At 35.6% G+C, this 27,849-nt stretch overlaps 1 protein-coding gene across 12 annotated transcripts in view; it reads right to left on the reverse strand.

Moving 5' to 3' along the window:
* Positions 1–27,849, reverse strand: part of REPS1 (RALBP1 associated Eps domain containing 1) — a 61,956-nt gene that overhangs the window by 23,435 nt on the left and 10,672 nt on the right. For 11 of the 12 annotated variants that reach the window (XM_059841836.1, XM_059841830.1, XM_059841827.1 and 8 more), the window contains exons 2-8: positions 22,877–23,000; positions 18,758–18,957; positions 9,943–10,096; positions 3,896–4,023; positions 3,256–3,418; positions 2,884–2,947; positions 1,876–2,030 (exon numbers count right to left, since the gene is read on the reverse strand). In XM_059841836.1, the coding sequence (XP_059697819.1) occupies positions 1,876–2,030; positions 2,884–2,947; positions 3,256–3,418; positions 3,896–4,023; positions 9,943–10,096; positions 18,758–18,957; positions 22,877–23,000 (988 nt within the window). The remainder of the gene's footprint in view (positions 1–1,875; positions 2,031–2,883; positions 2,948–3,255; positions 3,419–3,895; positions 4,024–9,942; positions 10,097–18,757; positions 18,958–22,876; positions 23,001–27,849) is intronic. The other variant, XM_059841832.1, reaches the window with a different exon arrangement.

Raw genomic sequence — 27,849 nt, forward strand, 5'->3', positions numbered from 1 at the left:
AATTATTACCAAAATTTAACTGGTTCATCTTTCTAGGCTGATTTACCGTTCTTAAGATGAATTCCTGTAATTCATCATGTCCAGTAGACAAACCTATCACTAACTTTTAAATTAGTAAATGCATGCTGTTGTAACTAAACATAGAAGTTTTGGCAAGAAATCATGTTACGTGGTAGATAAGATCAGCTATTTCCAATGCTGCTGATCCAAATAAATAAATATATAAATAAAATAAAGCTAATTGGATAAAAATTCTCAAGTTTGCAAGAACTTTAATTTTTCCTTGTAGCTCTTAATAACTGCAGAATAATGTATCAGATTTTCCTATTTTTAAACATGGCTTACATAGCAAGGTAAACCTTTAACATTCACTAGAACAGGGTAACGTCCCTTTAATACCAAAGGGAAAAATTTCTAAAAGCAAGTTGCCTGTAAAATGAGAACAATAAATATACACATAATATTTTTGGTTTAGTGTCTGATGTATAAAGTTTCCAGAAAACTTTAGCTGAAATCTAATACCAATAACAGATCAAAACAAATATAGCTGTTGGATGAGGAGTTTTGGGGATTTTTTTAGTGGTCTTTGTGTGTTTGTTTTTTTTTTTTTTTTTTTTTTTTGTTGTTGTTGTTGTTACAATACTTTAAATGTTATTTCACTTCCTATCAGGATTTTTTGCTTGATCACCACTTTAACACAAAAATGGAGAGAATGGAATGGTTTTTGACATTTGCTAGGTTTTAGGCCAATTAACTGCACCTATTTCTCACAAATGTCTTCATCATAGCAAAATGCTTACTCATACTGAAAACACTTCAGCAGCAATTCTTTGGAGAGCCAACCTACTCCCACAGAAAATAGTTCATTATTAAAGCAGAGATAATAAGAAACACAGTATCTAGTTTAAGAACTCATCCATAATTTTGAGATTGAAGTCTCAGACAGCCTACAAACACACTATGAAAAGAGTCCCCCTTGAAGAATTTAGTGAAAATAAATAAAATTCTAGGAAATCATAGTACTTGTGCCCTCAGAATATAACCTGACTTTCCAAGCAAAGACTGCTTGTTAAAAGTAATCTAAAGCAGCTTTAAAATACTCAGTTTCCTTTATCTATTTTAAAATATAAAAAAATAAGATGGCCACAGACATTCTGTTTTTAAACACCACTTGAACATGGAACAGTAGTTTGTTTTTCAGTTACAGGACTAAGTTTTTGGCACATATTAACAAGAAGAACTCATACATTCAGTGGTTTTTCTGGGAGTACCAAAAAGTAAAAGGCAATGCACAGAACAACTAAGTGCCAACACAATGAAGGATAAATCTGCTTTCAAGCAGAAGGTGAATTTCAAAAAAAAGGGTCTGTGGTACTAATCCTGCATTTTTAAACACCTATCCTGCCCTTAGCATAGAATACGGGAATATTTTTTAAGTACCTTTGATACTTAGAAACTCATACCATATTTTCATAAATGAGGGTGAATAGAAAGCATACTCATTTGAAAGTGAGTCAAAAGTATATTTGGCTTGGGAAATTGAAATACAATAACTGGTCATGAATAAAATCCATACTGTGACAGTTTGGTTTTCCTTAACCTTTAAAGGACACAGTCAATACTTCCAAATGTAATAGTGTATGTGTACTGCTCCTGAATAACTGCCCTCTACAGAAATGTGTACTGCTCCTAAATATCTGCCCTCTATAGAAATATGTACATGCTCAAATTAGCTTTGAGCAATAAGACTTCTAAAAATTGTACAATGCTTAGTTCATATTGACAAGTGCTTTCTGTCCATACAAACAAGGATCTGCTGCAACAATTAGACCACAATTTTAAAATACTGACATTTGTGTTGAACCTGTATCTTACCCGTTGAGTCTTCCAAATCAATCAGTTTGGGCATTAAACTTTCAGGTAACTTCTCTGGCAAATCATACCCATTCTTCCTAGCAACTACCAGATGAAATGCAGCACAGAACTCGTCCAATGTCAGTGCACCATCTTTATCAAAATCTGACAGTTCCCTAAGAAGGAAAACTTAGTGTAAATAAATTTTCCAAAGGTTATTTTATTTTCAAAAGACAGGCTTCCAATTCTGCTATTTGGATGAGTAAAGTGTATTGTTCTCTTTATCCTACTAAACACTTCATATTAGCACTACGTGTTTTACTCCTCAAGATGATGAGCCTTAATTAATAACAGCTTACAGATAATTTAATGTCACTTTTATCTCTCCTGGTTTTTAACCCACTGAAGACAGTACTACACAATATTATCAGCCTCAGATTTTTGGCAAAGTATACTACTGAAGTTATAGTGCTGAGGCAACATGATTTATTTTAAATGGGAAAATACCTGAAATAGAAATCATTACACTGAAAGAAAGATAGTACCTGCCAAAGTTAGCCATTTAATAACAGCATGCAATGATGCAGTACAAATTCCAGAATACAAAGAAACAGAAGATTTGCACAAACTCAAAGCTGAATTTATCACCATGTACCACAAATATATTTAAAAATGTGTATGCGTACATTTCATTTAAATTTACTTACACATAAATTAATAAACAAATATAGATAAGGATTTAATTATTTTAATTTAAATGAATTTTTAACAATAAAAACCTCAAATAAATTGCTTGTAACTCTGAAGAGCTTGAAATTTTCTCAAAGTGCCTTGTAAATAGTACCAGCCCAGGTCCATTAAAACCCACTAAAGTAATACTGGCGTAAATATGAGCAGGACTGAACATACTAGGGTAGTAGTGAAATTTTACTTAACAGTTTCTAGTGAGTAATTATTAGATGTCTATCAGATAGCTGTCATCTTTCTAAACATTTATCATTAAGAATAATTTTAAATAATCACACTTACCAAATATGAGAAAGTTCAAGAATAGGTAGTTTTGACTTAGTGAAAAATTCTTTAGCTGCAGATCCTAAAAAATTGCAACAATCATTTTTAATACTTTAGGCAAGTGAAATCATTAGAAAACTCAGACCTACTGTAAAGGTGATGAGTTATTTAGTAAAGGTTCTGGGAAAAATGGCACTAATTACTAGGGTTAAATGAGGGGGAAAAGGCAAATTAGTTTCCAGTCTTTCCTGACTTACACTGAACTGTAGTAGAATATTATCAGCAAAATGCAGAACTTCCTTCAAAATAGTATGCAAGCCTAAGCATAAAACAAAGTCTTCATAACAGAACTGATGCACCCACAATTATATTTTGTAAAGAGTAACTTACCTGGTATAAATCCATTTAGATCAGGTTGAATGGTTTTAAACTGATTAACATAATACTGCCTTTGTTCATCTGTTATTTTCCAGGGGTCATCATAACTACTTGATTGCCTACGAATTTCATTTGCTGTTGTAGCTGATGCTACAGTTCGTACTGTTGTCTGGTCCTGAAATGAAATATTTTTCCTCAGTATTATCTACCTAAAATGCTTCTACGAATTCTCAACTTCTTGCCTTCAAAATATAAAGCATAGTTAAAACTCACAGTAGTTTAAAAACTGCAGGAAACCATCAGCAGATGGCATCTCCAGGATAATGGCAGGGTATTTTTGCACACTGATACAATATGGAATGACCGCAGGTATGTAAGCAGAAAAAAAAATATGGCACATATGCATAAAAAGCTAAATACAAATGTTTAAAAGTCATAATTTTTGACGTTTTTAAAATTAGTAGCTTTCATTTAATCATTCCAAATTAAGGCAAATCAACGAAACAAGTATCTGTTGGGCAAATAGCACTGAATTGACTACAGCACAGATACACAGTAAACAGCTGCCATGAAAATTATGAAGGAAAAAAGAACCCAAGGATTGCAACATCAATCTGAATGAGGCAAATCAAATACCAATAAAGTGTCACACCTGGACAGAAGCAGGATGCATGGCTAAAAGAGCACTGGTTGGTGGGGTATCTGCAAAACTGACCCAATTTTCTTGATGGGGTGGTGGTGAATGGCCAGACCATATGGGATCACTAGAAGTAGATGAGCCTGAAATTAGAAGAAACATTTCCTTTTCAAAAGACAACCTTCAAAACTGAAAAAGTACTTTGGATATGGAAATATCTCCTGTCAGGGAGATATACTATAGAATGACGAGAAAAATGAAAACCAAAGCGCACCAAGGTGACAAAGTTCACCTCCTGACACCTCACTTCTGCAGATTTTTACATTATGTTAGCTTCAATCTGCACTAAAAAGACAGAAGTGAGGAATGAGCTTATTGCAACACATGTAAAATGTAAATTTGATATTATCCATTTAATGAGTTTTGAATAAGTTAATAAACACTGCACATTTTTATTTAATTGAAATAAGCAACACTTGTATGGACAAATACTATTTAAAAGTGGCATATTATATTTGCACTTGACTTCATTATGAAAATTAAACTTTTTTCTTTTTTACGTTTTAGTTCACCATTCAAAGAACAAAGTTTTGGAAACTCCTTTTAAGAATCAGGGGTTTTGGCACAGACAATCCCTTTCCTCTACATCACTTCTACACTAACTTCACTCAGCTGCTTATAAACAGGCCAAGAATAATAAAAAGCATCCATATAGAATGCTGATATCTGCTATCTAGTAACTATCTGACACAACAGTTGAAATTCACCCAATGCCCTGCTATAATCTACTTTGAAGAACTGTCAATGTTCAATATCTTAATATTAAAATTCTTTAAAATTGCAGTTGCAAATAAAAAATTTAAGGAATTCAGATCAGAGAGAAAAACCATTTAGAACAAGTCTAGAAGAATCCCAGGACTCCATTCTACTCCTTGATTCCTGAAAGAAATGCTGAATGCCTTAAATCTGAACAACATTTGTGAAACTGATGAATCTACTCTTCTTGCACAACTAAATGCCTTCTCTTGAAATATGCCAAATAAAGTCATACTTAGATAAGAATTTTTGCCTTGTATGCAGAAACAGACTTCCCTTTCAAAGACAGGTCAGCTTCTTGTGAGTTTCTGTAAACCCTCCACACAACAAGAAACAGGACACTGATGTCATAAATTGAATCCTGCTAGTAAGATTTAATTTCAAGCAATAAACAACAAGAATTTCTTGTTATGATGCTGGCTAAAAAAACTTGCTATGACAAGTGCATTCATATAGAGGTAATCAATTTATCAAGCTGACAAACATCAACAATTTCAGGTTCTTGAAGCCATTATGACACTACACTGCAGTAAAGAGAATGAAGGAAATCTAAGAATCTGTGAGGCACATTGAGGACTAACATCTTAAGTGACAGTATAATTGTTAGTATACAATACTGCTATCTAATACCTGGCAACATACAATTACTCTTTCATTCCATAAATGAAAAGTAATAAGAAAAATGCTTAGAACCAGTTTATCTTTGCTCTTTTCCTACATACAGTAGTCATAATTGTGCAGAACACATTTAATTTTGCATTATATTGAGTAAAAGGCAGCATTTGCATGAGGGAATTTTTTTTTGTTTGTTTGTTTTTTGTGGCGGATTTTTTCTTTCCAAGTTAGCTTTAATATGATGAAAAGGCACTATTAACTGCTCATTTTGTCTGAAATTCATCCTCCACTTTTGGAAGCTCATAATGTGGCCTGGAGCTTCTAGTGACTTTATTCAAAAGTGCTGAGAATAAAGATAAGGCATCAGACAATGCTTTATTTGCTCTGAGGTTCTTCAGTAGTTCACCTAACTCTCAAACACTAGAAAGAAACTCAAGAGAAAAGCTCAGTCTCTTTCCACCTTGTCTCCTTCAGGACTAAAAGAGGCAAACAAGATCTTCCCATCAGTCCTTCTGATATGTGACACGCCAATTTTATTTTTGATACACTGACTTTCCCCTTCTCTACCTATCAGACACTGACATTACCACCATGAACCTTTTATATGTTTACTCCTCCTTCACTTCACTCAACTGATCTTGGTACAATTCAATCCTTATCTCACTTAGCACGGTATCTGTTCCAAAGCAGTACTTTGACAGCAATGGAAATGCCAGCAGCACCAAACTGTGATACCTTCAGAGTACTTTACAGGTATTGCAAGAACTGCTTCCTTTCTCTCCTGTTCAAATAATACTAGCAAGAACATTCTTGCATTATTGTTCTTGTTATTTACTCTCCAGGGCAATGTTTTAGGACACAGGATGGGATGGCTGGAGAACATTGGAGAAAGATTACTAGTAACCATGGAGACTTGGATCTACACACATACTCATGGACTGCCACCAGTCAATAACTCAATTTGACAAAATCAAATTGGAAACAAACATGGAAGAGAAATTGGAGGAAAACTGGGTCACAGAGAAGACTCAAAGCCATTGGTCTATTTTTATTTTATGATTTGTAACCCAATGAAGGAAACCTTCAGTGGTCTCTGTGCATCTTCATCAGTGGAAACACCGGCAACACCACTTTAAATGAAGAACAGGCCCAAGACCAATTATCAGATTTGAACAAGCTGGTGAAGTCTAATGCTCTATGTTTAGTATGAACACCTAACAAATCCCTGTAGCTGCTCTCTTCCTCTAGCTTGAATATCTTACCAACACATTGATAACTTATGGAAAATTATCTAATTTCCTGTGGAATAAAAGCTGCCCCCTTTGAGATATAAATGGAAATGTAAGAAATATTCTACCTAGTTAACATGTACTTTTCAATAACTAAACAAATATTGGTTTACTAGAACTAAATTTTCAACTAACTCTGTAAACTAAGAATTGATTTCCTTATCATCAGTCTGTGGTGAAACAAAACCAGAAGCTGAATACAATTCTGACAATAAGATGAAATACTGGAGAGCTCTTATGCCCAGGTAAGAGTATTCTAAAGCTTGCAACAAGGCCAATTATCATCAGTTACTGAAGCATTAACTAGGGGACAAAGGACTGTTCAGTCCCCTGCAAGCCCAGTAAATATCTTAGGGCTTTGAAGATGCAAGGGAGACACATTAGCACAGTAGATACATTAGCATTCAACTTCATTATCAATATTAAACTTTTTTCCACTTGTAGACATGTTCCTCTTCTGTCCCTGAAGTGTTCACAAATGGCTGCAAAATCCCTCCCAAAGGGAAAAGAAACAAGTATGGCTTAGAGCTGCAATTGCTCATGCATATTCAGATATCAACACAAATCTCTGATGTCATGCCAAAGACAGCTAACACATATCCTAGGACAGAAGATCTCAGATTTTTAAACTTGTTTTAGATCATTATTTGGATACTACCAACATAAATATTCTGCTTTGCTTCCAGTTCCAGTAGACAACAAGGGAATAAAAAAATGTTTTCTCGTTCTGACATGCCACTCAACTATCATTTAAAGTAGGGAAGGGTTCTTTCTCCCAAGTTTGTAAACATCATGATCTTATCTTAAACTGCTAAATCAAAGGCACCTGAAACACTTGAGACACTCAGGTTTTAACAGACTTGACTCCAACATTGCAGGATGAGACCTGAGCTAACTACAAATATTCTACACAGGTAATCAATGTTTGTCACTGAATTTTAATTCCTGATACTAATGTAAAATAAATGCATCCTTTGGGGCTCTCTTTACAAAAATCCTTGAAGAGAGATGGTAACAAGCCTTGGCTTCTGATTTCCTATTTGTAAGCACACTGAGCTAGTGTGAAAGTGCCTCAGAAACCAGTAATATACATACAAAGCATTAACACTATCCTAACTGAACTACAGTGACAGGACAACACAAGTGACAAAAAATTGTAAAATCCAAATTCTTTTGCTCTGTTGAGATGAGAACAGGTTTTCTTCCACGAAACTGATAACTACAGCTGTGAGCTAGATTTCTAATGCAAGACAATGTGTAAGATTTTTAAAACCAACAATTGACTTATCATCTAATAATTATTCTACAGCCCAATTCAATAGAGAAAACACTGTTTAACTTTGTTCATAGTGGGAGTATGAGGATACAATGGAATGTTTACTATCCATAAGTCAGAATCTTCCTGTTTAAATATATCTTTCTTCAACAAAAAAATTAGATTTGATTTTTGCCCTTCTGGTTTAAGCAACATGCTGTTTATTATCTGACCCACTAGAAAGATTTTCACAATTGAGATTCCATTATTACAGTTGACCACCTCAAAATGTGAAATAATGTTTGAGAATAAAGTGAAATATAAGCAGAGAGACCTGGGTTCTCATTTTGCTTGGATCACAAATGAATTGGCACAGCCCTACTGAAACAATAACACATCACCTGGTTTCTCAATATCTTGCACTGGAATCAAGATGAGCTTGTAGTACTGATCTTAAGAAAACTAACCAGCAGTCTGTCTGGTTCTATCTAAATGTCATGAGAACGTAATTTTTCTATAAACACTGTCCTGAAAATGTAGGATCAAGAGGAGGGGGAAAAAGCTGAACTGCCTACAACAACTGAAATTCATAGCAAAAATTAATCATCTGCAGTGCAAAAGGATCATCCACAGTAAATTACACTCAAAATTTTTGTTAAAGTAATGTATGAAAAAATCACTTTAACTTTAGCATTGCCAGAAGACACAATCCTTCTATAACAGCATTTTTAAATTACTTTAAATAAACTATGAATGTGTTCCAGTATGGAATATAAAATCAGGGAATATTGAGCTAGTTCAGAATTATGCTCAGACAACTTCTGAAAAATTTACCCATTAAAAATCACAGGGAAACCATTACCAAACTGAAATATTAACATGGTATTGCAACTTATTTTAAAGATAACAATACTGAACTCTTCAACACAAGGAAGAATTTGCATACTGTCCTGGAGTCTGTGACTTTTTAAATTAGAAAAACTTCACAAGTTAGAAGTCAGACACACTTATATTTCAGCTTTAGAGAAACAAAAGTCAGCTGAACATGAGAAAAAAACATTGAGTGCTGACAGTGCTTGGACTGAACCCTTAGAAGGGATTATATAAGCAATGAGCAGACTAATTTTTTTTAATTGTAAATTGACTGGGACTTACTAGCAAACAACATTTAGGACACTGGCATAAACCTCTGCATACAACCCACTTCACTTCTGAAGTTTTATTTTCTTATCCAACCAATTCTAACAGAATCCCTGTTCCTCCATGGATGCTTAGAATTACAGAATGACAATAACTGAAAAGTGACAGACCAATTTCGGAATATCATAACTGAAATATACCAAGCAATCACAGTTCAATCTCAAACTACAACCTACAAAATGCAACATATTATTAGCAGGACCATCAAAATCAAAACCTGAATTACAGTTGCTCCCAAATTTATTAAGACTACCAGGTATCAAAAAACAGAACTTTTTAAAACAAGACATATTAAGGGGTAAAACTTTAAAATTTTAATACAGTGATACAATAACAAGGATGGTCTTCATGTTAAATGAGGAACACTAAAGGATGAAAAGCTTCACCAAAATAAGTGGTTCTACCTTGACAGATTGGAAATGCAGACACTTCAGTTGTTTACATAACTTTAAAGAAATAAAATTAATTGTTCTGAAAATTCAGCTAATCTATCAGAAATAGATAGATTAGCTGAACAAGCAATACAAGCAAACAATATATTATCTGCTGCCTTCCCTTGAGGTCCCCACATTTTCAGGTATACTGACGGCTTCTGCACAATTTCAACAGCATTATCAGTTTTGTTTTTAAAAACTTTCCACTGGAAAACTTAAGCACTCTTTCCCTCCCTCCAAACCCTTAGCATTTCCCATGTGACACTAATAAATGGACCTGCCTTATGCAAGACCACAGACTACAGTGCTGCTATCAACACAGACACTTGAATCTGCAAGAAAATTTCCAGGACTGGAAAACACAAAGATAAACTGTCCTAAGCTCATTTATTATATTTATTTAACAATTCCACAACGTTGGGTTACCACTGAAGCATAACAAGACATCTATACCTGGTTGTACTTCACTAAATGGAGCCCAAAAAGGCCCAGGTCCAGCAAGGGGTCGCTCATTATTCCCTCCGCTGGGATGGCGGCTGTGCTTCCTCCAGCTATGTGGAGAGGTTGGTGGGGATTGCTGTGGTGAAACAACTGGAGAGGTGGACTCCTATTAAAACAAAGAAATCTTTTAAGATTTTTACTACATAACTAAATACATAAAAGCCTATCTAAAACCATTATTTCTAGAAAAAACCATCACTGCAGGTGAACTCTCACTTTAGAGAATGAAAACTTTAGTACTTATTAAAATGGGGGAACAGGAGAGGCCAGGTACAGTATAACTAGGACTGAACACATTTACATCAAACAATGTAATCTAATATATTTTTAACTTGGCATTCTTAAAACAATAGCAATGCTGAGTTAATGGCTTAGATATAGAGGAAACTAGATTATAAGATTCACTTTCACTTCTGATAAAAGTTACATTTGAAACCAGGTCTCAAAAGAAATATTACTGTGCAATTTACTATCATACAAATGCTAATCAAATGATTCACAGTTACTTACTTCCATTTAAAACAAACCAGAATTAAGGATTGGTGAAAAAAAAAGTTCACCAAATAGGACATGTGATTTTTAATATGCAAAAACACAGACTCAATTTTTAAAAAAGAATGATGCCAGCTAAGATAAACTTCTCTGCTGAACAAAGCAATGTTGCCATGATGCTAAGGCTCACAATTCCCTTTAATCCCATACTATACTGTATTCTTCCTGAACAGGTATGAAAAAAGAGAATCACATGTGCAATTTCTACATGGAATCAGTTCTCATAAGACATTCAAATTACCACTTTATTTCATTTCAAATAAAACACAAAGGAAAAATAATTTACATTGTACAAAGGATTCACGTAGTAGAAAGTAATTTCTTCCCTATATCTTTAGCTTTGGAAATTCTTGTTTTCCAGTTCTCCCAATTTGAACTGAACTGTATTAGTGAAAGCAAGTAAAAGAAAGCAAATTTTTAACTCCAAATACCCTGAAAAGTAATAACAAAGCCAAAAACCTCAAAATCTGTTTCAGCAGTACACAGAAAGTTTCTCTATGCAAACAGGTGTTAACATATTATCAGGTACCAAGAGACAGACTAAATGTAGGCTTCCCCAGAATTACCCAAATTGATTTACTCTGCCTAATATTCAAAGACCATTAAGCCTTTTAAACAATATTACATCTATGAAAGTTTAAAAGTCTTTTAGAAAGTTTGAAAGTGCCATTAACAAGCTTTTCTCCAAGCAAGGTATATTCTAAAAGTACATGCATCCTAACAAAAAAGTTCTAGAGCCACAATGACTGTAAATTTACAATGTGTTAATGTGAACTTTTGCCCTTTTTTTTGCCCTCTATTTTCCTATTCCTTGTGAAGTGAAGCCACTTTGGTTGATTCTGCAGATGAGGTATTTTCTGGAAGTTCTGACTATCAAGTCGGATTTCCACAACTAAGTTTCTAGGCCACAAGATTTCAAACTTTCTATTCCAAGTATTTAAATCATCTCATACATACTGTCAAAGAGTGTTACAAAATGGCTGGGAGCAATACTAATTCACTTCAGCTTTTAACTGAGGGATCAGCTGACTGCACAGTCCGTGTTACTGTTCCTCCACAGCACCTCCAACAACTCGATATACTTTTTTTGGTTGCAGCTACATGCCTTTCTGAAATTTGCCTAAAGATTTCTCCTTGTTGTATCTAGTTAACAGATTTATTTTCAATAGCAGGACGTTCTTATCCTCACTGGTATATGGGGGCAAGAAGAGAAGGAGCCAGGGTTTCCAAAGTGCCACTTTGCAGGCTGAAAAATGGAGCTGAGGTTGAAAGGCTACTGTGCAACAGGTGATAGGTGCAACACGACACTGCATCACTTAAATCAATGAAAAGCTCCCTCTTCCATTAGCTTTTATACAAGCCATCTTTTATCAAACAAGATTTGAGGGATGTTTGAAATTTTTTAGACAAAACATCATGGAGTAAATGTAGAGAAAGCTATGCTTGGACACAGATGTTATTCATTTAACCCAGTACTCTTACAAATCAGATGGTCCAAAAAGACACAGAAGAAAACCCGAGGCAGACAAATGTTCAATAGTCTACCTAGAGGAAACGACTCACTACTCCTAGTGAGTAGCATGTGAACATTAAAACTTGACACAGTCATCATGAAGCAGCCCTGCCGTAGACTGGGAACTGTGACTCTTCAGTAAGCCTCTGCCTAACAGCTGGTCTTATTGTAAATATGATCCCCAATTTGAATTCTTCTAGATCTTTACTATACATGTGGTTCATGCGACTCTGTAAAGCATATAGTGACAGTAATCAGATCATCAGCAGCACAAACAGGAAATAATTAACTTTGTCCTCAGCATGCAAAACAACATTATATCAGAATTCTGAACATGTTGTACAGATTTCCCAAATTGATTTGGAGCTTATAGACTCCAAAGTAATTAAACACCAAAAGCATGTCACCAGCTCTGATGCCAAACTTCTGGAAGGTGGACAATCCACATTTTTAGCTGTACTGTCAATGGGCACACATTCCCAAACCAGTTTAAACCCAATTTAGACAGCATTGCTCTGGTACCTTCTTTCCCTTGCACGATCCTAGTCACTCACAAATACCACTCACGGCATTCATTCACCTAGCTAACTAGAATCTTAAGAGAGCTAATACCTTTAGTTTTTTTTTTTTTTTTAAACATATTTATATATACACACACAAATATGTGCATATATAGCAAATGTCTTGGCCAAAATGCTGATGGCTTAATGCAAGTGTAAAGAAGGAAGATGAAAGCCAAAAAAGGCTGGGGAGGAGGCAGGACAGTAGAAATACTGACTCCCATTCTAAAGCAGTCATGGGGAAACACAATGAGTAGAGATTTACTGAAACTGCAATTATATACAGGTTACCCCTTGTATATAGGTTTTTAACTATTTATCTGCCTTTACACTGGATAAAAAGTTTTCAGTTTTACCTAGAAAATATGGTTTATTGTACAGTTTCCACTTCAGTTTTGTCTTGAGCATCATACTTTTAGTAAAGAGTCAGAGTAGTTTTATCAGAACCAACTTCATTCTCAGCTGCAATGCACATTTGCATAAAGTGAGAGTGTTTTGAGAGTTTATGAAAGCGTTTGTTGGAACTGAGCAAGTAGGGTTCTTTGCTTTCACCTGTCCAATCTACTAATAAAACAAATTAATTTTCAAAGTTTGAAAAGTCCAGAATCAGATTTTTAAAAGATAATTAGGATACAGAACCTAACTTATCTGCTCTCCCAAACCATAGCATCTAAGAACTGTTTGCATTATATAGCTTACTGGTAGCTCAATTTTACTCAGTGTCTGCAGACTGTAGTAGATGTTTATTAGATCAGCTACTATTAAAATCTTATTCTTATAATTTTTTTTAGTATTTTCAATGCAATTACATTTAAACTACTACCTTTCATGTTCCCTCTCGACAAATCTCAATAAAAATCAAAGCAATTACAACATTCTGTATTTTACTATGTTAAGCCACTTATTTTATCTGATTTAAATGATTCCAGAAAATATCTTAATAAAAGCATGTTGACATAAATGGTTAATATTTTCATGTTAAATCAAACTAATGAGGACATCTTTGTCGATAACTAATAAAAAAATGTTATGGCTACCAGGCAAAAAATAAGTAGCACATCTTAATTAAGAAAAAAAAAGTCATGTTTAAAAACACTGTAAAAAAGCATTTTTGTCAGACTGGAATTACAAAACTGAGACCTGAAGTACTTGCAACTTGGATATTTTTGAACTGACAAAAAGTTACTAAAAATAGCATGTTAATTAAAAAAGGTGATATAATATATGACTAAAGAAAGAGCCTTAGTGAACGTAAGTCAAATAAACTGGCTTAAGGCAGCACAATAATGTGCTAAAGGGACAATATTGTCCAGAGGGATCTCAGCCTCACAAGGGCACTATAAGCATACATGAGACAAATGAGATTATAAACCTTTTCCTGGGTTGTACACATCAGGCCAGAAGAAAACTGCCTAATGAGAATTCCAGAGGCAATGAAGCCAGACATGATATCTCACGAATAGTTTTAAAGGTGTTGCAATCCAGGCCCTGACACCACACCACCCAGCCTGCTTATGAGTTAAGTCACGAGATTCATCATGAAAAAAGATTTATTTAAAGATGGCAATCGCACTGTAGAACCCAGGTTTTTTTAGCCAACTGGCCTTCACACCAAAGAACAAAACAGCCCGAGGTTCAATGAGAACTTCTCCACTTGCAGCACTATATAGTTTCCAAGACAAGATGTGTGGTTCAGCCGATTGAGGAAAATAATAAATAAACCAGAGACAAATGAAAAAGGGATCAGTCACAGCATGAGAAATGATCCTGGTGTTTTTGGGTTTTCCTCAACAAAGGAACTGTACTACATTTAACCTGAAGCTGAGCATTACCTCAGCAGGGTGTCATACAAGATAGTTCCAACAATGTGGAGACTAATACAAGGATCTAAGGTGTAAAACAACTGGCTATAGAAGGGGCAAAGCTGGATTGTATTAGAATGGAGATTACAAGATTGAAGGGAAGTTTCTAATAATGCTCTTGAATGACTGATTTGGACAATAATCATATTTGATACTTTAGGTAATCGATTATGCACACTACATAGCATGTTGTTACATTGTAACAACAAATGTAAGGCAGCAGACAGATGGATCCCTTTCAGGACATAGGGAACAGTCAGCTATCAAATTTTAAAACATAAAATACAGTTTTTCTCGCATAATGAATGTTACTACCAAAGGCCATAAAGAGAAGACTAGGTGCATAGGTCACGTATCAGACTTCTACAGCATGTCAGCTAGGACAGATTTGCTTTATTCAGAGCTGCCAAGGTATAGGAGGTAAGACATATCAAGCAAAAACAGGAAAGAACCCTACCAAATAGTATTAATACTGGTCAAATATCACTTGGAACAAGAAATACAAATGTAGCAAAATATTTTCAATAAATGCAAATTCAAATTGGATCACAGGCAGAGAAGGATTAAGGATTACTGGTAACGACTTTATGAAATGAAACTTGAGACTGTGGATTGCTTTGTCAAGCAAAACAGAGCTAAAGTGGAATGCAATAGTTTTCCAGTAAATACTGGTAGTGCCCTGCAGCAAATACTAATGACAGAGTTGTTAAATGAACAGGCTGAGTTAAGTGGGAATTCCCACCATATTCCCATGAATATTCCTACTAAGGCCCTGGAATAGTTTTCCCCAACAAAGCCAGTGTGGAATGAAAGGCTTTGCAGTTTCAAGAGAAAACCCTGATCTTTTTAAAAATTTTAATAATAAAATTACATATGAGATCTTTTCCAGTTCTGTGCTTGTAAACCAGGTATATTTTATCTGAAATTACCTGTTCAATCTACAAAACAGAAGTGCACAGAAACAAGCTACCAGAACTACTAGCAGAACCTTAAAATAAAATCACACTGGTTCTCATACAGTTGAAAGAATTGAAATTATCAAATTCTGTCTGCTATGGGTACTACCAAATTTGAGCTTCTTCTCCTAAGGCTGCATTGACATAGCACTAAATCGATATGATCTGGAGTGCCAGTAATATGCTTAATGAACCCATAGGCAGAGGAGTACCTTCAGCTTTACTTTTTATTTTCACAGGGGTATAGCAAGTTTCAGCCTGTAAGCATTCTATTGAAGCTAAATACCCCCTTCCCTGGAAAAGAGTAAAAGTATCCTAAAGCAGTACCTGATCAACATCAGACCATACTAAAAAAACCTGAAAAAGGTATTTGGTTTTTGGCTTTAACAGCAAAACACAAAACATCTCCAACACTGAGAACATTTAGTCACTTGTAAGCTACCTTCAGAAGACACAAAATTCCTCCTAATCTCAACATTGCAGCTCTTCTGTGAAAGTTTTCAGTACACTAACATTTTTAGTGACATAGCTGCTACTATCAAGGTATAGATACGTATATATAGATATGTATATGCTACTGTGGTAGCATACCTATGTCACCAAAGTGCTTGTATAGAAGTCGCATTGCCAGCAGAAGTGCTCAAATTTACTTAGCCTCTATTTTACATGAAAAAGGAATTCTGTCAGAAGGAAAAAAAAAAAATTTTCACCCGTGTTTTATCTCCACTAGGATGTGTAGTTCACATGCTATCTAGTGAGTGATGGCATCTTTCATTACTCAGCTAGACTCCTAAAATCAGTTCTGCAGCTTCCACAACAGCTTCAGTCACCTTCTAACAATATTAAAAAGACAACTTCTGCCTAGTGCTATATTTATAAATTACAAAAGCTACCACAAAATCATTTTAGCTACTCTTTGGAAACACAACCTAACTGCTATTTCCTGATTCCCTACCTCCAAGTAAAGTTCATTGAGGGAACTGCTGAAATAATGCATTGAAATAGTTTTACATAGAACATTTCAGTAGACAACATATTCCGTAAAGTTCTTCTACAGAAATTATTTGTGATTATAAGATATCATACTATGCATGACAAATCTCACCAGTACAGAAAGCTGCATATAAATGAACCGATTTTAAATATGAAGATACCTTATGACGCCATACAAAAAATATTCCAGCCATAGCATTTTAAGAAATCAATGTATTTTTAAGTGCTGGTCACATTCTCAAAGCCACAAACAGTTTGAAGAAAAAAACAAACCCACAAATTTTTTAATGGAGAATCTAACAAGTACATGATAAACTCCATGAGTGAAATATCCATGCTTAACTGACATACTCCTCCAGACAGAAGAGTGATCCCTATAAAGATGACACATTGTGATTTACCTGTCAGACTTCATCTCTTCAAATACTTATCAGTCAAAAAGGTGGCATGAGAATTCAGAATCTGAAACTCCTTCTAGATTTTATAAACCTGAATGTTATCTCCAGGTCAAGACAACTAAATCAGCAATTTGAAAACATGGATAAAAGCAGTACCCATCTTTTATAAAACAAACCAATTAGAGTATTTATATGGTTAAGTGAGAAACCTGGGCTTAAGCTCCTTTCTCAGTTTATTTCTAACCTGGTATTTGAATCACTAAGTATTAGATTGGGACAATAGGGCTGCTTGAGTGGGCTCATTGTACAGAAATGAGCATTAGTCATAGAATGTTCAGCTTTACATCAGGGTGCACAATTAGACAACAGTTCCCGATGTTCTAGACTGTGAAACCTAAAACTGCTGGACTCAATGTGTACTGTCTGTTACATTTGTTCCAAGCTGGCTTTCTGGGCCAGATCACTCCAAGAACTTAGATACAGAGTTTCTTTATTCTGAAGATCCCAGACAGACTTGTGTAAAAAAGAGATACCAAGTTGCTTTTATCAGCCAAAACAGAGAAATTAAATTGGGATGCACATACACTTTTGTGAATATGCGGCCTCTTTATTCTGAACTTGAAGACCTCAAACACCAGATTTACTTTTCTTTTTATTATTTTAACATTATGCCACTACAGATTCCTGTACCAAATTACAACTGTTCACTAAATAAACTCAAACATTATGATGGAAGCATGTAAAACACAGTTTCAATCCAACCAAAACCTCACAATCAAGACTTAGGAGATTTGCAATGTGCAAAGTGCTTGGTAGCTCTCTCAAACACACCTAACCAAAACCCGACAGCAAAAAGCTATCTTGAGACCTATTGCTAGCTCTTTTTTCATTATACTCCCCATCTTCTCTTTGAAAGAAAGGAAGTGGCAGCCAAACACTGATTATGGATTTCCTCTACTAATTTACTTTTTCTTTATATTGGATCAGTCTGGGCTATTTCCATAGAGACTAATAAATGTTTATGAGTGATTCCTCGATTCCCACAGAGACTATGGGACATTTGCAAGTTCCTCAATTCTTAACAAAATAAGCCCAGAATAAAAGCACACCATGGGGAAGAAAACAGGTAATTCAATACTATACCCAGCAAAATTTAGCATTTGTACTCAGCTCTTGTTTGTAAAAAAGACAATCAGAAAGAATTCCCCATGGACAAAGAGCATCAAGACTGTAAACCCAAGGAATTGTGTATGAAAAGGCACAGAGTTGTAAGGTTTTACAGTTTTCATTAATTCAGACATCTTGTCACTGAAGATGAAAGAACCAGTGAACAAAGAGTAATCTGTTTTCTCATTATTAAAACATAAGAAAAAGCTATTTGAAAACTGTGGTCTGCTTTTCTGGTTCTCGTTGTTTCTCCTTAACAGTTAAACCACTGAACAACAAAATGTGAGGCAGAGAAAAGCAACCGTAAAAATTTAGAGAACTTTTTTTCTAAATACAGTATTTCAGATTTACATGTATTGGAGCATGTTGAAGGACTAGAAGTTCAGTCTTCCATGGCACTCAGTACCATGAGTACAACAGTGTTCCAATGACCAGGAAACTGATGGGAACAATTTAATAAACATGCTATTAATACCATAATGACTACAACTATATATTTGCCATCCTAACCTACACACTGAATTTCTTTTTGTCTCAATTCTTTGTCCATTACTGCCAATATTTTAAAAACAGATTTTAAGACCTCATAATAAATGTCTCTTTACCTGCAAGTATTTCAGAGGCAGAGATGGTCTTCGTGTATAATATATATAATTTTCTTAAGAAATTATATTGAAAGTAACCTAGCTTAGAAGCCCTATCAAACTGACATCTACACAGCACAATAGTGATTAAGAATCCCATTTAATCTTTTAAGTTAATTTACCTGTTGATCAGTTGATGTACGCTGCTGAACTGCATCATGGCTCACAGAGCCTTTTTTGACTTGTATCCTGCCAGGTGGAGGAGGAGGAATCACACCTGAATATGAAGCTGGGTTATCAGCATCTGAGGAATACAAGGCTGTGTGTCTTGACTCTTGTTCATTCTTTGACACAACAAATCTGGGAAGAGGGAGGTCCTTTACTGTTAAAAAACACAAAGCAGGACATTCACTATACATAAATATGATGATTAAAAATAAAAACACTGTTCTATTTTGAAGTTAAAATTTCTCATGTGACTCAATTCCTTACACACTGAGACTGCTGCTATAGTCAAGTCAACACTTGGCAGCTGATAAAAGCAAATACCTATTCTGCATTAGACTTCATGATTCTGCTACCCAAGTCCTGACTTAGGTACACAAAGATAACTTCATATTGCTCCATCACAGCTTTGCACCACAACTGTGCATTAAATGCAGCAGCAACAACATAACCTGGATTTAGCTCATTTTTTGTTAGATTTGTCAACATTTCATTACTGAAGCATGATTTTCAAAATTTTTCTACCATTTCTAGCACATATCAAGAACTAGGGTCTTCATATAGAATGTTTCATCAGCAAAACAAATGCTAAAATACTGCAGTCTATTCAGCATCATCTTTTGGTGAGCTAATGTCATGTTCATATTTACAAAAGATAATACAATCTAGCTGTACCAAGAGTGTCACTATTGCTTAAACACATCTATGCATACTTTTCTACAACAAAAGCTAAATTAGCTCATTTGGAATACTGGAAATACAACTGGAAATATTCCAATGTCACCTCATTTGATATGAACAACTAAAATACAAAGTTTCTACAAAATGCTAGGAAGCCCATCAGCTTAATGTACCATGGTTCAGAGCAGCCCAACATAGAAATGAGACTATGTAAACCTTCAATTTCCCACTGCAAAACCTCTACCATTTTTCTCCCAACTGCAACCTTCTTAGTGTTCCACTTTGAATAAACCTAAATTGTGAATCTTTTGTACAGCTTATTTGGAAATTATGTCTCCAACACAAAATTACAAGTATGGCTCAAATTTAATTTCTCTTGCTGACTGCTTACGTAAATTACTTCTGGTACTGAGAATGAGTCAGTGGTACTACAACTATATTAAAATACAAGATGAAATTGCATACTGTTTATTACATGAGCATTGTACCCCATGCTGCAGCAGGAAAGTAACACAACTAAACAGCAAACCACGGCCAGCCAAAAAGTGAAAAAAGCCATTGCATACAAGTGAAAATGTGTATGTCTGCAAAACCAGGAGAATACAGACACCAGATGATCCAACTGACACAGGGGAAGTCTGTGCAATTGGCTGTGCCAGCACAAGTCACAAAATAATAGAGAACTCAAAAGAAACACAAAATATTCTACTATCTTCTTTAAAAGCAAGACTAGATAAATATAGGTTTGTTTAGCTGTACTAAGTTCCTACGTGACTAACCTGCTATTTTTACCTCTCTCCTCTCTGACTTTTTCCAGTAACAGCAGAAAAATCTCATTTCAACACTACATTTGTTACCATTCAGAAATCCCTCAATTATAGATGTGAGAGCTGTCATGAATGGAACTAACCCTTGATATTGAGTCTATTAAAGAGTTCTCTGTACTCTTCATGCCCATATCCTTCCTAATATTTTTTTCCACCAAAACCTGCATTCCATACTTAAAAAAGAAATATTGCTTTGAAATAGACACTGCTTATTCAAGTCTCAATTTTTAGCTTCCTGGAAGGAAAATTTTCTGGGACAAAGGAACAACAGCTTTGGAGGCTTGTAGCATAATAACTAATGCCAGTATTCTTACTCTACTGCCCATCTGAGTAATCAAAAGAGTACTTAAGAATCAGTTGGACCACATTTAGGTTAGACTTAGCATTTAAAATTTGACTGAGCTTCCACTGAGCAATTCAGATAAAGCAAATTCCTTGTCTACTGACAACACACACACAAAAAAACAAAAGGAAAAAGTAGGAAGGTGAAGGAAATTCCCATGTTAAAAGAATGAAGAAAATTTTAAAAAAATCAATGAAACATGCATAAAATTGAGAGCTAAAAAGTAGATGTCCAAAAATATAAGCTTCAACTAATTTAAAATGTCTGAAGAGACAAAGAGTATACAGCTTAATTTGGGATGGCTCTAACACTTGTCTTCAAGACATCTTGGAGATGGAATGTGCAGAACTAAATTAGCAAAGCTCAGAATCATTATTTCAGCCTGCATTTTAGTTGTTGAGTTAGCTGTTACAACAATGCTTGAATCATTCTAGAAGCAAGAAATTCATAGATAGGACTGGAACCACTGCAACCAAGGCAACAGACCATAGCTAAAAACAGGGTAAAAATAAATGTTCTCTCTATTGTACTTGGTTTATTTTGTAGCCTTGGAACCATTTACAGAAAATTATTCCTAGAAGTTCAGAAATCATTACAAGTATTTCTAATATTGTCATTATTCAAGAAAATTATCAATGTGAAATTAAAGTTCCAATCACTGTTAACTTTTTGGCAACATATTTTATATTTTGAAATTAACTCTGTACTTTCCTTTAATTCTTTCCTTCAAAATTCTTGTGATTTCTCTTTTTCTTTTTTTTAATAGAAAAGCTCCTTCCAGCTAAGGTACCTTGCATTAAAATAAAACCAAGATTACAAAATCCCTGTAAAAAGCCTACAAACAGATTTGTCTTTCCCTTCTCCAACAGGCATTTTATGAGAAATTCCACAGTTGTTTGATCAAGTTCCAGTTGTATCAGTATTAAGAGTTGAAGGTTCTTTTTCCAGCTTTCTGATTTTAGGGCATTCTGCTACAACCTGCTAAGGCTTTAGATTACGGAACACATCAGGAAAACTCTGTGTTTATAAACACACAGTGGTTTTTAAACAGAAAGGGGCTTGAATACTAGCAAATGTTGACTAAAACAATGCACTTTTCCAAAAAGCTACAATACCCAATGATATCAGTATAAACAGTTTGAATAAGCCTAGAATAAACATAACTGTGAAAGTATACACAGTGATTAATTTCTTTTTTATATAGCTTTGTCAAATACTTGTCATAGCAGATTGTTTTTAACAGTCTCCTTAATTGCTGTTTAATCTATATCCTTTAGGCATAAAAACCTCCTAAGACTTCTTTTATTTACCAGCATATAAAAATCATAGTATTATTCTACAGAGATGAAATCTATTAGGAAAGTCACTCTAAAGCAAAACCATGCTCCAAAGATATTTTTAGCTTGTGAGTTGTGTACGATAATGCATGGGCTATAGTGCCTTAAAACTCATTATTTCATCCTTCTAAGTCTCTTTTCATCTTACAGAACAAGGACATGGATCCACTTATCTCCTTCAGAAGGCTACAGGAGAGCCTCATATCAAAGCTCTTCCTGCAGCTCTAAACCATCTTTCTAGAGTAAGCCTTCCTCCTGTTTCACCTATTTCACCACCCACACCACAGCTGACCTTTGAAGACCTTTAAAAATAGGGTAACAGGTGATTTGGCTGATAATAGACTTCAAATAACTTTTACAGGTCATGTTTTTCACTAGGAAAAAAACTTAACCTAATCTTCATATTGGCTCTAAGAAGGGAAAAAACTGTCAAACCAAGTGCAAAGAAATGTAATGTTAGAAAAGAAAACCTTCCATCTGTCACAATCAAGGCTTTGGAAACCCAGCAGCTACAAAAGCCTGCAAATGCTGCATTCTTCTTCTCCTTCCAGTTTACATTACTCCTCTTAGTACTTCACTCAGAGGACATGGCACACAATTTCTCACATCAGTAATCTATAGAATTAACTTGCTACTACGTAGCAAGGTACAAGTTGTTCATTCGTCCCATGGTGAATGCAATACTTATTCAATGAGTAAGGTATTTCAACTTGTATTTACTGCACAGTAAGAAAACTCTCTCAGTTTCTCTGCATTTTTAAATTAGCAAAACAGATAAAGACATATCCCACTAATTTACAAGGGTACTCTGTAAGAATATGTAAGCCAACTACCAAAAATTGCACTCAGCCACTCAAACCCCACCCCCCGATCGATCCTGTGGTTTACCTGTATTTAAGCTTTCCACTCTTAGAGGGAGACCAGATTGGGCCACAGCAACAAGTTTCAAAGCAATGTAAAATTGACTTCTTCCAAAATAGCCAAGTCTTGTTGCACCACAGAGCTCCATAATCTGAAATGAAACACAGTTACTCATAGAAAGAAATTTTAAACACAACAGCTATACAGATTTCATACATTTCAGAGTAGCATGCCATGTTTTCAAACATACTGAGTGCATCCCGCTCCACAATGATGACCTGCAATCTTACTGAAGGGCATTCCAGCTTGTGCCAGGTCACTGATAAGCTACTAAACATGACACACTCCAAATCAGACTCTCAGAGCTAAATGATCCAGGCTGCCTTTTTATCTACTGAGCAGTCTCATCTAGATTGCAATGTTACAAATGAGACACAAAGATGCTCTTGGAATACCACAGTGAAACACTTGTTGAAGTCAACATAGATGGCATCACTGCCTCTATTTCCTCAACCACAGTTCCAGACAACCTGGTGGACAAGTACTCTTGGTAATCCTAATTACTGTTTTCACCTTCATGTGCCTAGAAATGGCTTCTAAACAGACTGCCTCCACAATTCCTCAGGGACCAAACTGCAGCTGACCAGCATGCAGTTCCCCAAATAAATCTTCCTTTACATTCTTAAAGATGCCTGTAACATCTTTCTCCAGTCATTGAGATGGAACCCAGATCTCCACAAGTATTCAAAGAGAAATATGGCTTGCAACAACATTAGCTAGCTCAACAACCTCAGAAGGATCCCATCTAATCCCATGGACTTGACATTTCTCTAGAGACCCATCATCTTTTTGTAATACTAGTAGTTTCTCTCCTTCAGTTTCATCTCAGGCACAGAAGTCCATGAGACTTTTCCTGTGACCATCAGTGCAAAGAATCTCAGACTAATTTACATCCATGAGCATTAATTTCTGTCCTCACCCTTCCCACATGAGCTCAGTCATGTTCCCTTGTTGGCAAACCTGGTCTCTCGCCACATCTGCTCATTTTCCTAACTACTGGGATGTACTATTAGCGGACTTAGAGAAAGCTGTCCTGAAAGGTTTCCCAGCTTTCAGAGGACACAGTTCTGAGTGCAGAAGAGCCCTAGTTGCAGGCAAGTTCCAGATGAAGAAGTGAAGTTTCACATAACAATAACTGAGCCACCCAATGCACAAAGCCTGTGTGCTTCAGCACCACTAGATCAGAAAACAGGCTTCATTAACTCTATCCAATGAATCAGATGAGTGCACTGAGCCAGATGCAGTTCAGCAAAACACCACTTAGTTATGTCCTTGCCATGCACTAGGATTCTGGAACCTCATGAAAATAAGCTGCTGTAAAACCCATCACAGGAAGGTGCAGGAAGTTGACACTTAATTCCAAAAAAGTCACAAGAGAATCAGCAGGTTTAGGTACGTGCAGCTCAAATCTTGCTGGACAAAAAATACTGCATTAATTCAGTTGTCTGTGTCTGCATCACACTTCACACATTGTTCCACAGCTCCTATGTTATACGTATTTTCCCACTGTAGTATTTCTGCAGCATGATGTCTGGAGAGAAATCAGGGGATCACACACTAATTTCAACAGGTTGGTTGGACTACAGAAAGTTCCACCAGGAAAGAAGTCACAGTGTAACTGTCAGTGACAGATGACAATTCAAATAAAAACTGAGCCATTGACATCTAAACCTTTACTCAACCTAATGCCAAAAATAATTATCCTGAGTTTAAATAACTAGCAGAGCTAAAGGAGTGGAGATTCAAGAGACAGCTAGGAATCAAAGCCAGTGTGATAGCAAAAGCAATTCTTTTTTAAAGCACTGTATGCTGTATGCTGGAAGACTGATGGAACATCCACATACTTGACTACAAGCAAAATAGAAAAAGCTTGTGGATTCAGTGGCCTAGCACCAACAGATGAGTTAACCAGACTCTCATGAGTCTTATGAAAAGAAGCAATGAGAGAGGCATTTTGATCTTATGGAATTATTAGGCAGTAATGGCTTTGTGCAATTTCAAAGTCACAGCTGAAATACAAACTATCTTTTGTTGTCAGTACTGCCAGATAGAAAAAAAACTTCAGTTAAAAACTGAATTAATAACTAAGCTACTGTGACAGGTAAGTATGAGAAAGGAAAGGCAAGCATGGATTCAAGGTAAATATACATAAATACACCAGATATAAGTATAAAGAAAAGCAAAAAGCTAAGGATAAAAAAAAAAACCCAAAAAAAACCCCCCACCAAACCCAAAACAAAAACCACCCTGTCTTCCCCATCTACCCCCCCTCAAAAAAGAATGCTCTGCTGCTGCTGAATGAGAGGTGTCAAATCCACTCACAGCTAGCTAAAGGAGTCCTCTGTTTCAAATACAGAATATAACCTCATTAGAAACATGACTGAAGGCTGAGTAAAATCATTAGATGCAAGCACCTAGTAGAAACTCCTCTGCTGAGTGACATCATGCCCAAACCTACTCAAAACAGCGTACCTGGAAATTCCCTGAAGCAGAATTTAAACAAGAAACAGGTAATAAGTTACACTGAATGGGGGAATAATAATAATAAATTCTCAAATAACTGCTTCTCTGAGATTTAGGGCTTTCATCTGCTTAAGAAGAGAGAGGATAAGGAATTTCCCTAAACTCTTCAAGGAATGCAGAGCCACCTTCAAGACAAAATGCTTCACAATTGTTTTAATCTCCTTAGATATGAAGAACCTGAGGTCATACTACTGTAATTTACTAGACTCAGTAAAGCTCCAGAATTGTTGAAAGCCCTCAATAAAAAAAACACCAGAAAACCCCCCCAAACAAAAAACTCACAAAACCACACCTCTGTACAGTAGCTGTGAATTACTAAATTGCATGCTCAGTCATGATACCACAAATATGTAACAACAGCATCAGAAATACCAGGAGTTGGCAGAAACCAGACATGGCTGGGAAGCAGTATGTTGTCAAAGGGCACTGTTTCAAGCAGATACCTTCTAGAACCCTTATAGGTTTCAAATAAGAGGCCACTGAACTTCAAGAGGTTTGTGAACCTTTACAAATTCCAGGTGAAGTGGAACAAATAATTTCTCTATCAAATGCAGTGAAACACACTTCCCAGAACTCATGAAATCTCTCTGGGAGTGTCTTCCAGAATCTCACAGTCTCCCTGCCCCCAGGTTCTTCTACAAGGCAAATGAAGCCCATTATCTGTAAATATTATTCATGCAGAAGTAAAACAGTATTTAAACAGGGATGACTTCAATGCTAAAACAATAAATGAAGCAACATACATGCCACCTACACAGTAAAGATAAAAATATTTCATCTGCTTGGAGAGACTTACTTAAGTACCTACTGTTCCATACCAGAGGGTGGCAAGAGGCAAGACCTGAAGACAACTTTAGCAGGCTGGAAGCTAAAACAGACATGGTGTGTGCTGATGGGAGGGGGAGTGAACAAACTTAGAGGAGGGCCTTTTGTATCATCTCATCCAAACCAGGGCATTGTTGATTAAATAGAAGTCTTACACCAAAACTATAAACATGAAAATTGTTAAACACAAAGAAAGCCTACACAGAATCACACAATAGTTGAACTTGCAAAGGTCCTCTGGAGATCACTTGCTCCACTCCCCCTGCTCAAAGCAGGCTCAGGACGTTGCTTTGGACTGTGTCCAGTTGGGATTTTGAGTATATATATCCAAGTAGGGAAACTCAACAACCTCTCTAGACAACCTCTTTGAGTGATCACCTTTACAGTAACAAAGTTTTCTCTTATGTTTGAATTTAACAAAGACCATGAACAATTCCATGTAAACCATGCACCAGAAATACAAAACAAGTTCTCACATTCATTATACAATATATATTTGATACAAATTGAGGTAAACCAAACCATATGAATATACTTGTGCTTCAGTATTTAGAAAACAATTTTTACTGCTCATATTAACAACCTTCAAATGAAAAACAAGCATTACACTTCAAGAAAAAGCTGTTTACTTAAGATACAAAAAAAGATAAAAAAATTAACTATATCTTGCTTCAGTTGTGTTAGTTAATAAAAATGTGGACTGATTTAATTAATTTAATAAAAAGACTGTGGACTGATTTTAATTCACAGTTTAAAATTTAAAAATGTATCATATCAACAATGTTATTTCTGTATCCCATACACTGTAGTTCATTGATGAGTTTTCAAACTGAAAACACATGACAGAATGTTTTCCAACTTAAAAGTTTATTGGAATACAACCTCAAATTGGTTCCTAGAACACACTGTCCTACAACGATGGTGTCCTGAAGTCATGTACTCCACTCACCTCAGCTACAACAAAAATTAGCCACACCTCTAATGTAATTCAGGGATGTGTGATGTAAGTTGAAAAAATGTTTCCTCATCATTGCTACTGTAGTGAAAAAAAACCCCCAACCATCCCTACACACTGAAGGAAAATCTCCTTCACTCGTTTTTTCCTAGCTTGAATAGTTTCTGTCATCCCAATTCGTTATCTTCTAATCACATTACTCTGCAACTGCAGTTAGATCAATTCCTGTCACTTCATTTATCTCAATCTACCTCACTAATCACTGACCACAGCCTGGCACAGTTTTCCAACTACAGTCTCTCACCTACTGTCAACTGGACAAAGCAATACTGATTAGTCTGCTAATATTAGTCAGAATTTTTAACTTCTTTTCAAAGATATCCCTTGAAGGTAGCTTCACAGATTCAACAGCTGCTGCACTGTGCAACAGGAACAAGACAGAGAACTGACAAAGATCCTTCTTTTGATGAGTTATTTTTAACCAAGTCAAGTCTCTGACCCAGTTCTTCACAGGGCTCCACAGAGCCTGGCACAAGGTGGGAAACAAATAAAAAGACAATTGCAGACAGATAAAAAAAGAATGCCACTAAAAGAAACAGTTCAAGTATTGCTTTGAATTCTATGTTTCAACACATTG

This window comes from Haemorhous mexicanus, chromosome 3 (genome assembly GCF_027477595.1).
Source record: "Haemorhous mexicanus isolate bHaeMex1 chromosome 3, bHaeMex1.pri, whole genome shotgun sequence".
Taxonomy (NCBI): domain Eukaryota; kingdom Metazoa; phylum Chordata; class Aves; order Passeriformes; family Fringillidae; genus Haemorhous; species Haemorhous mexicanus.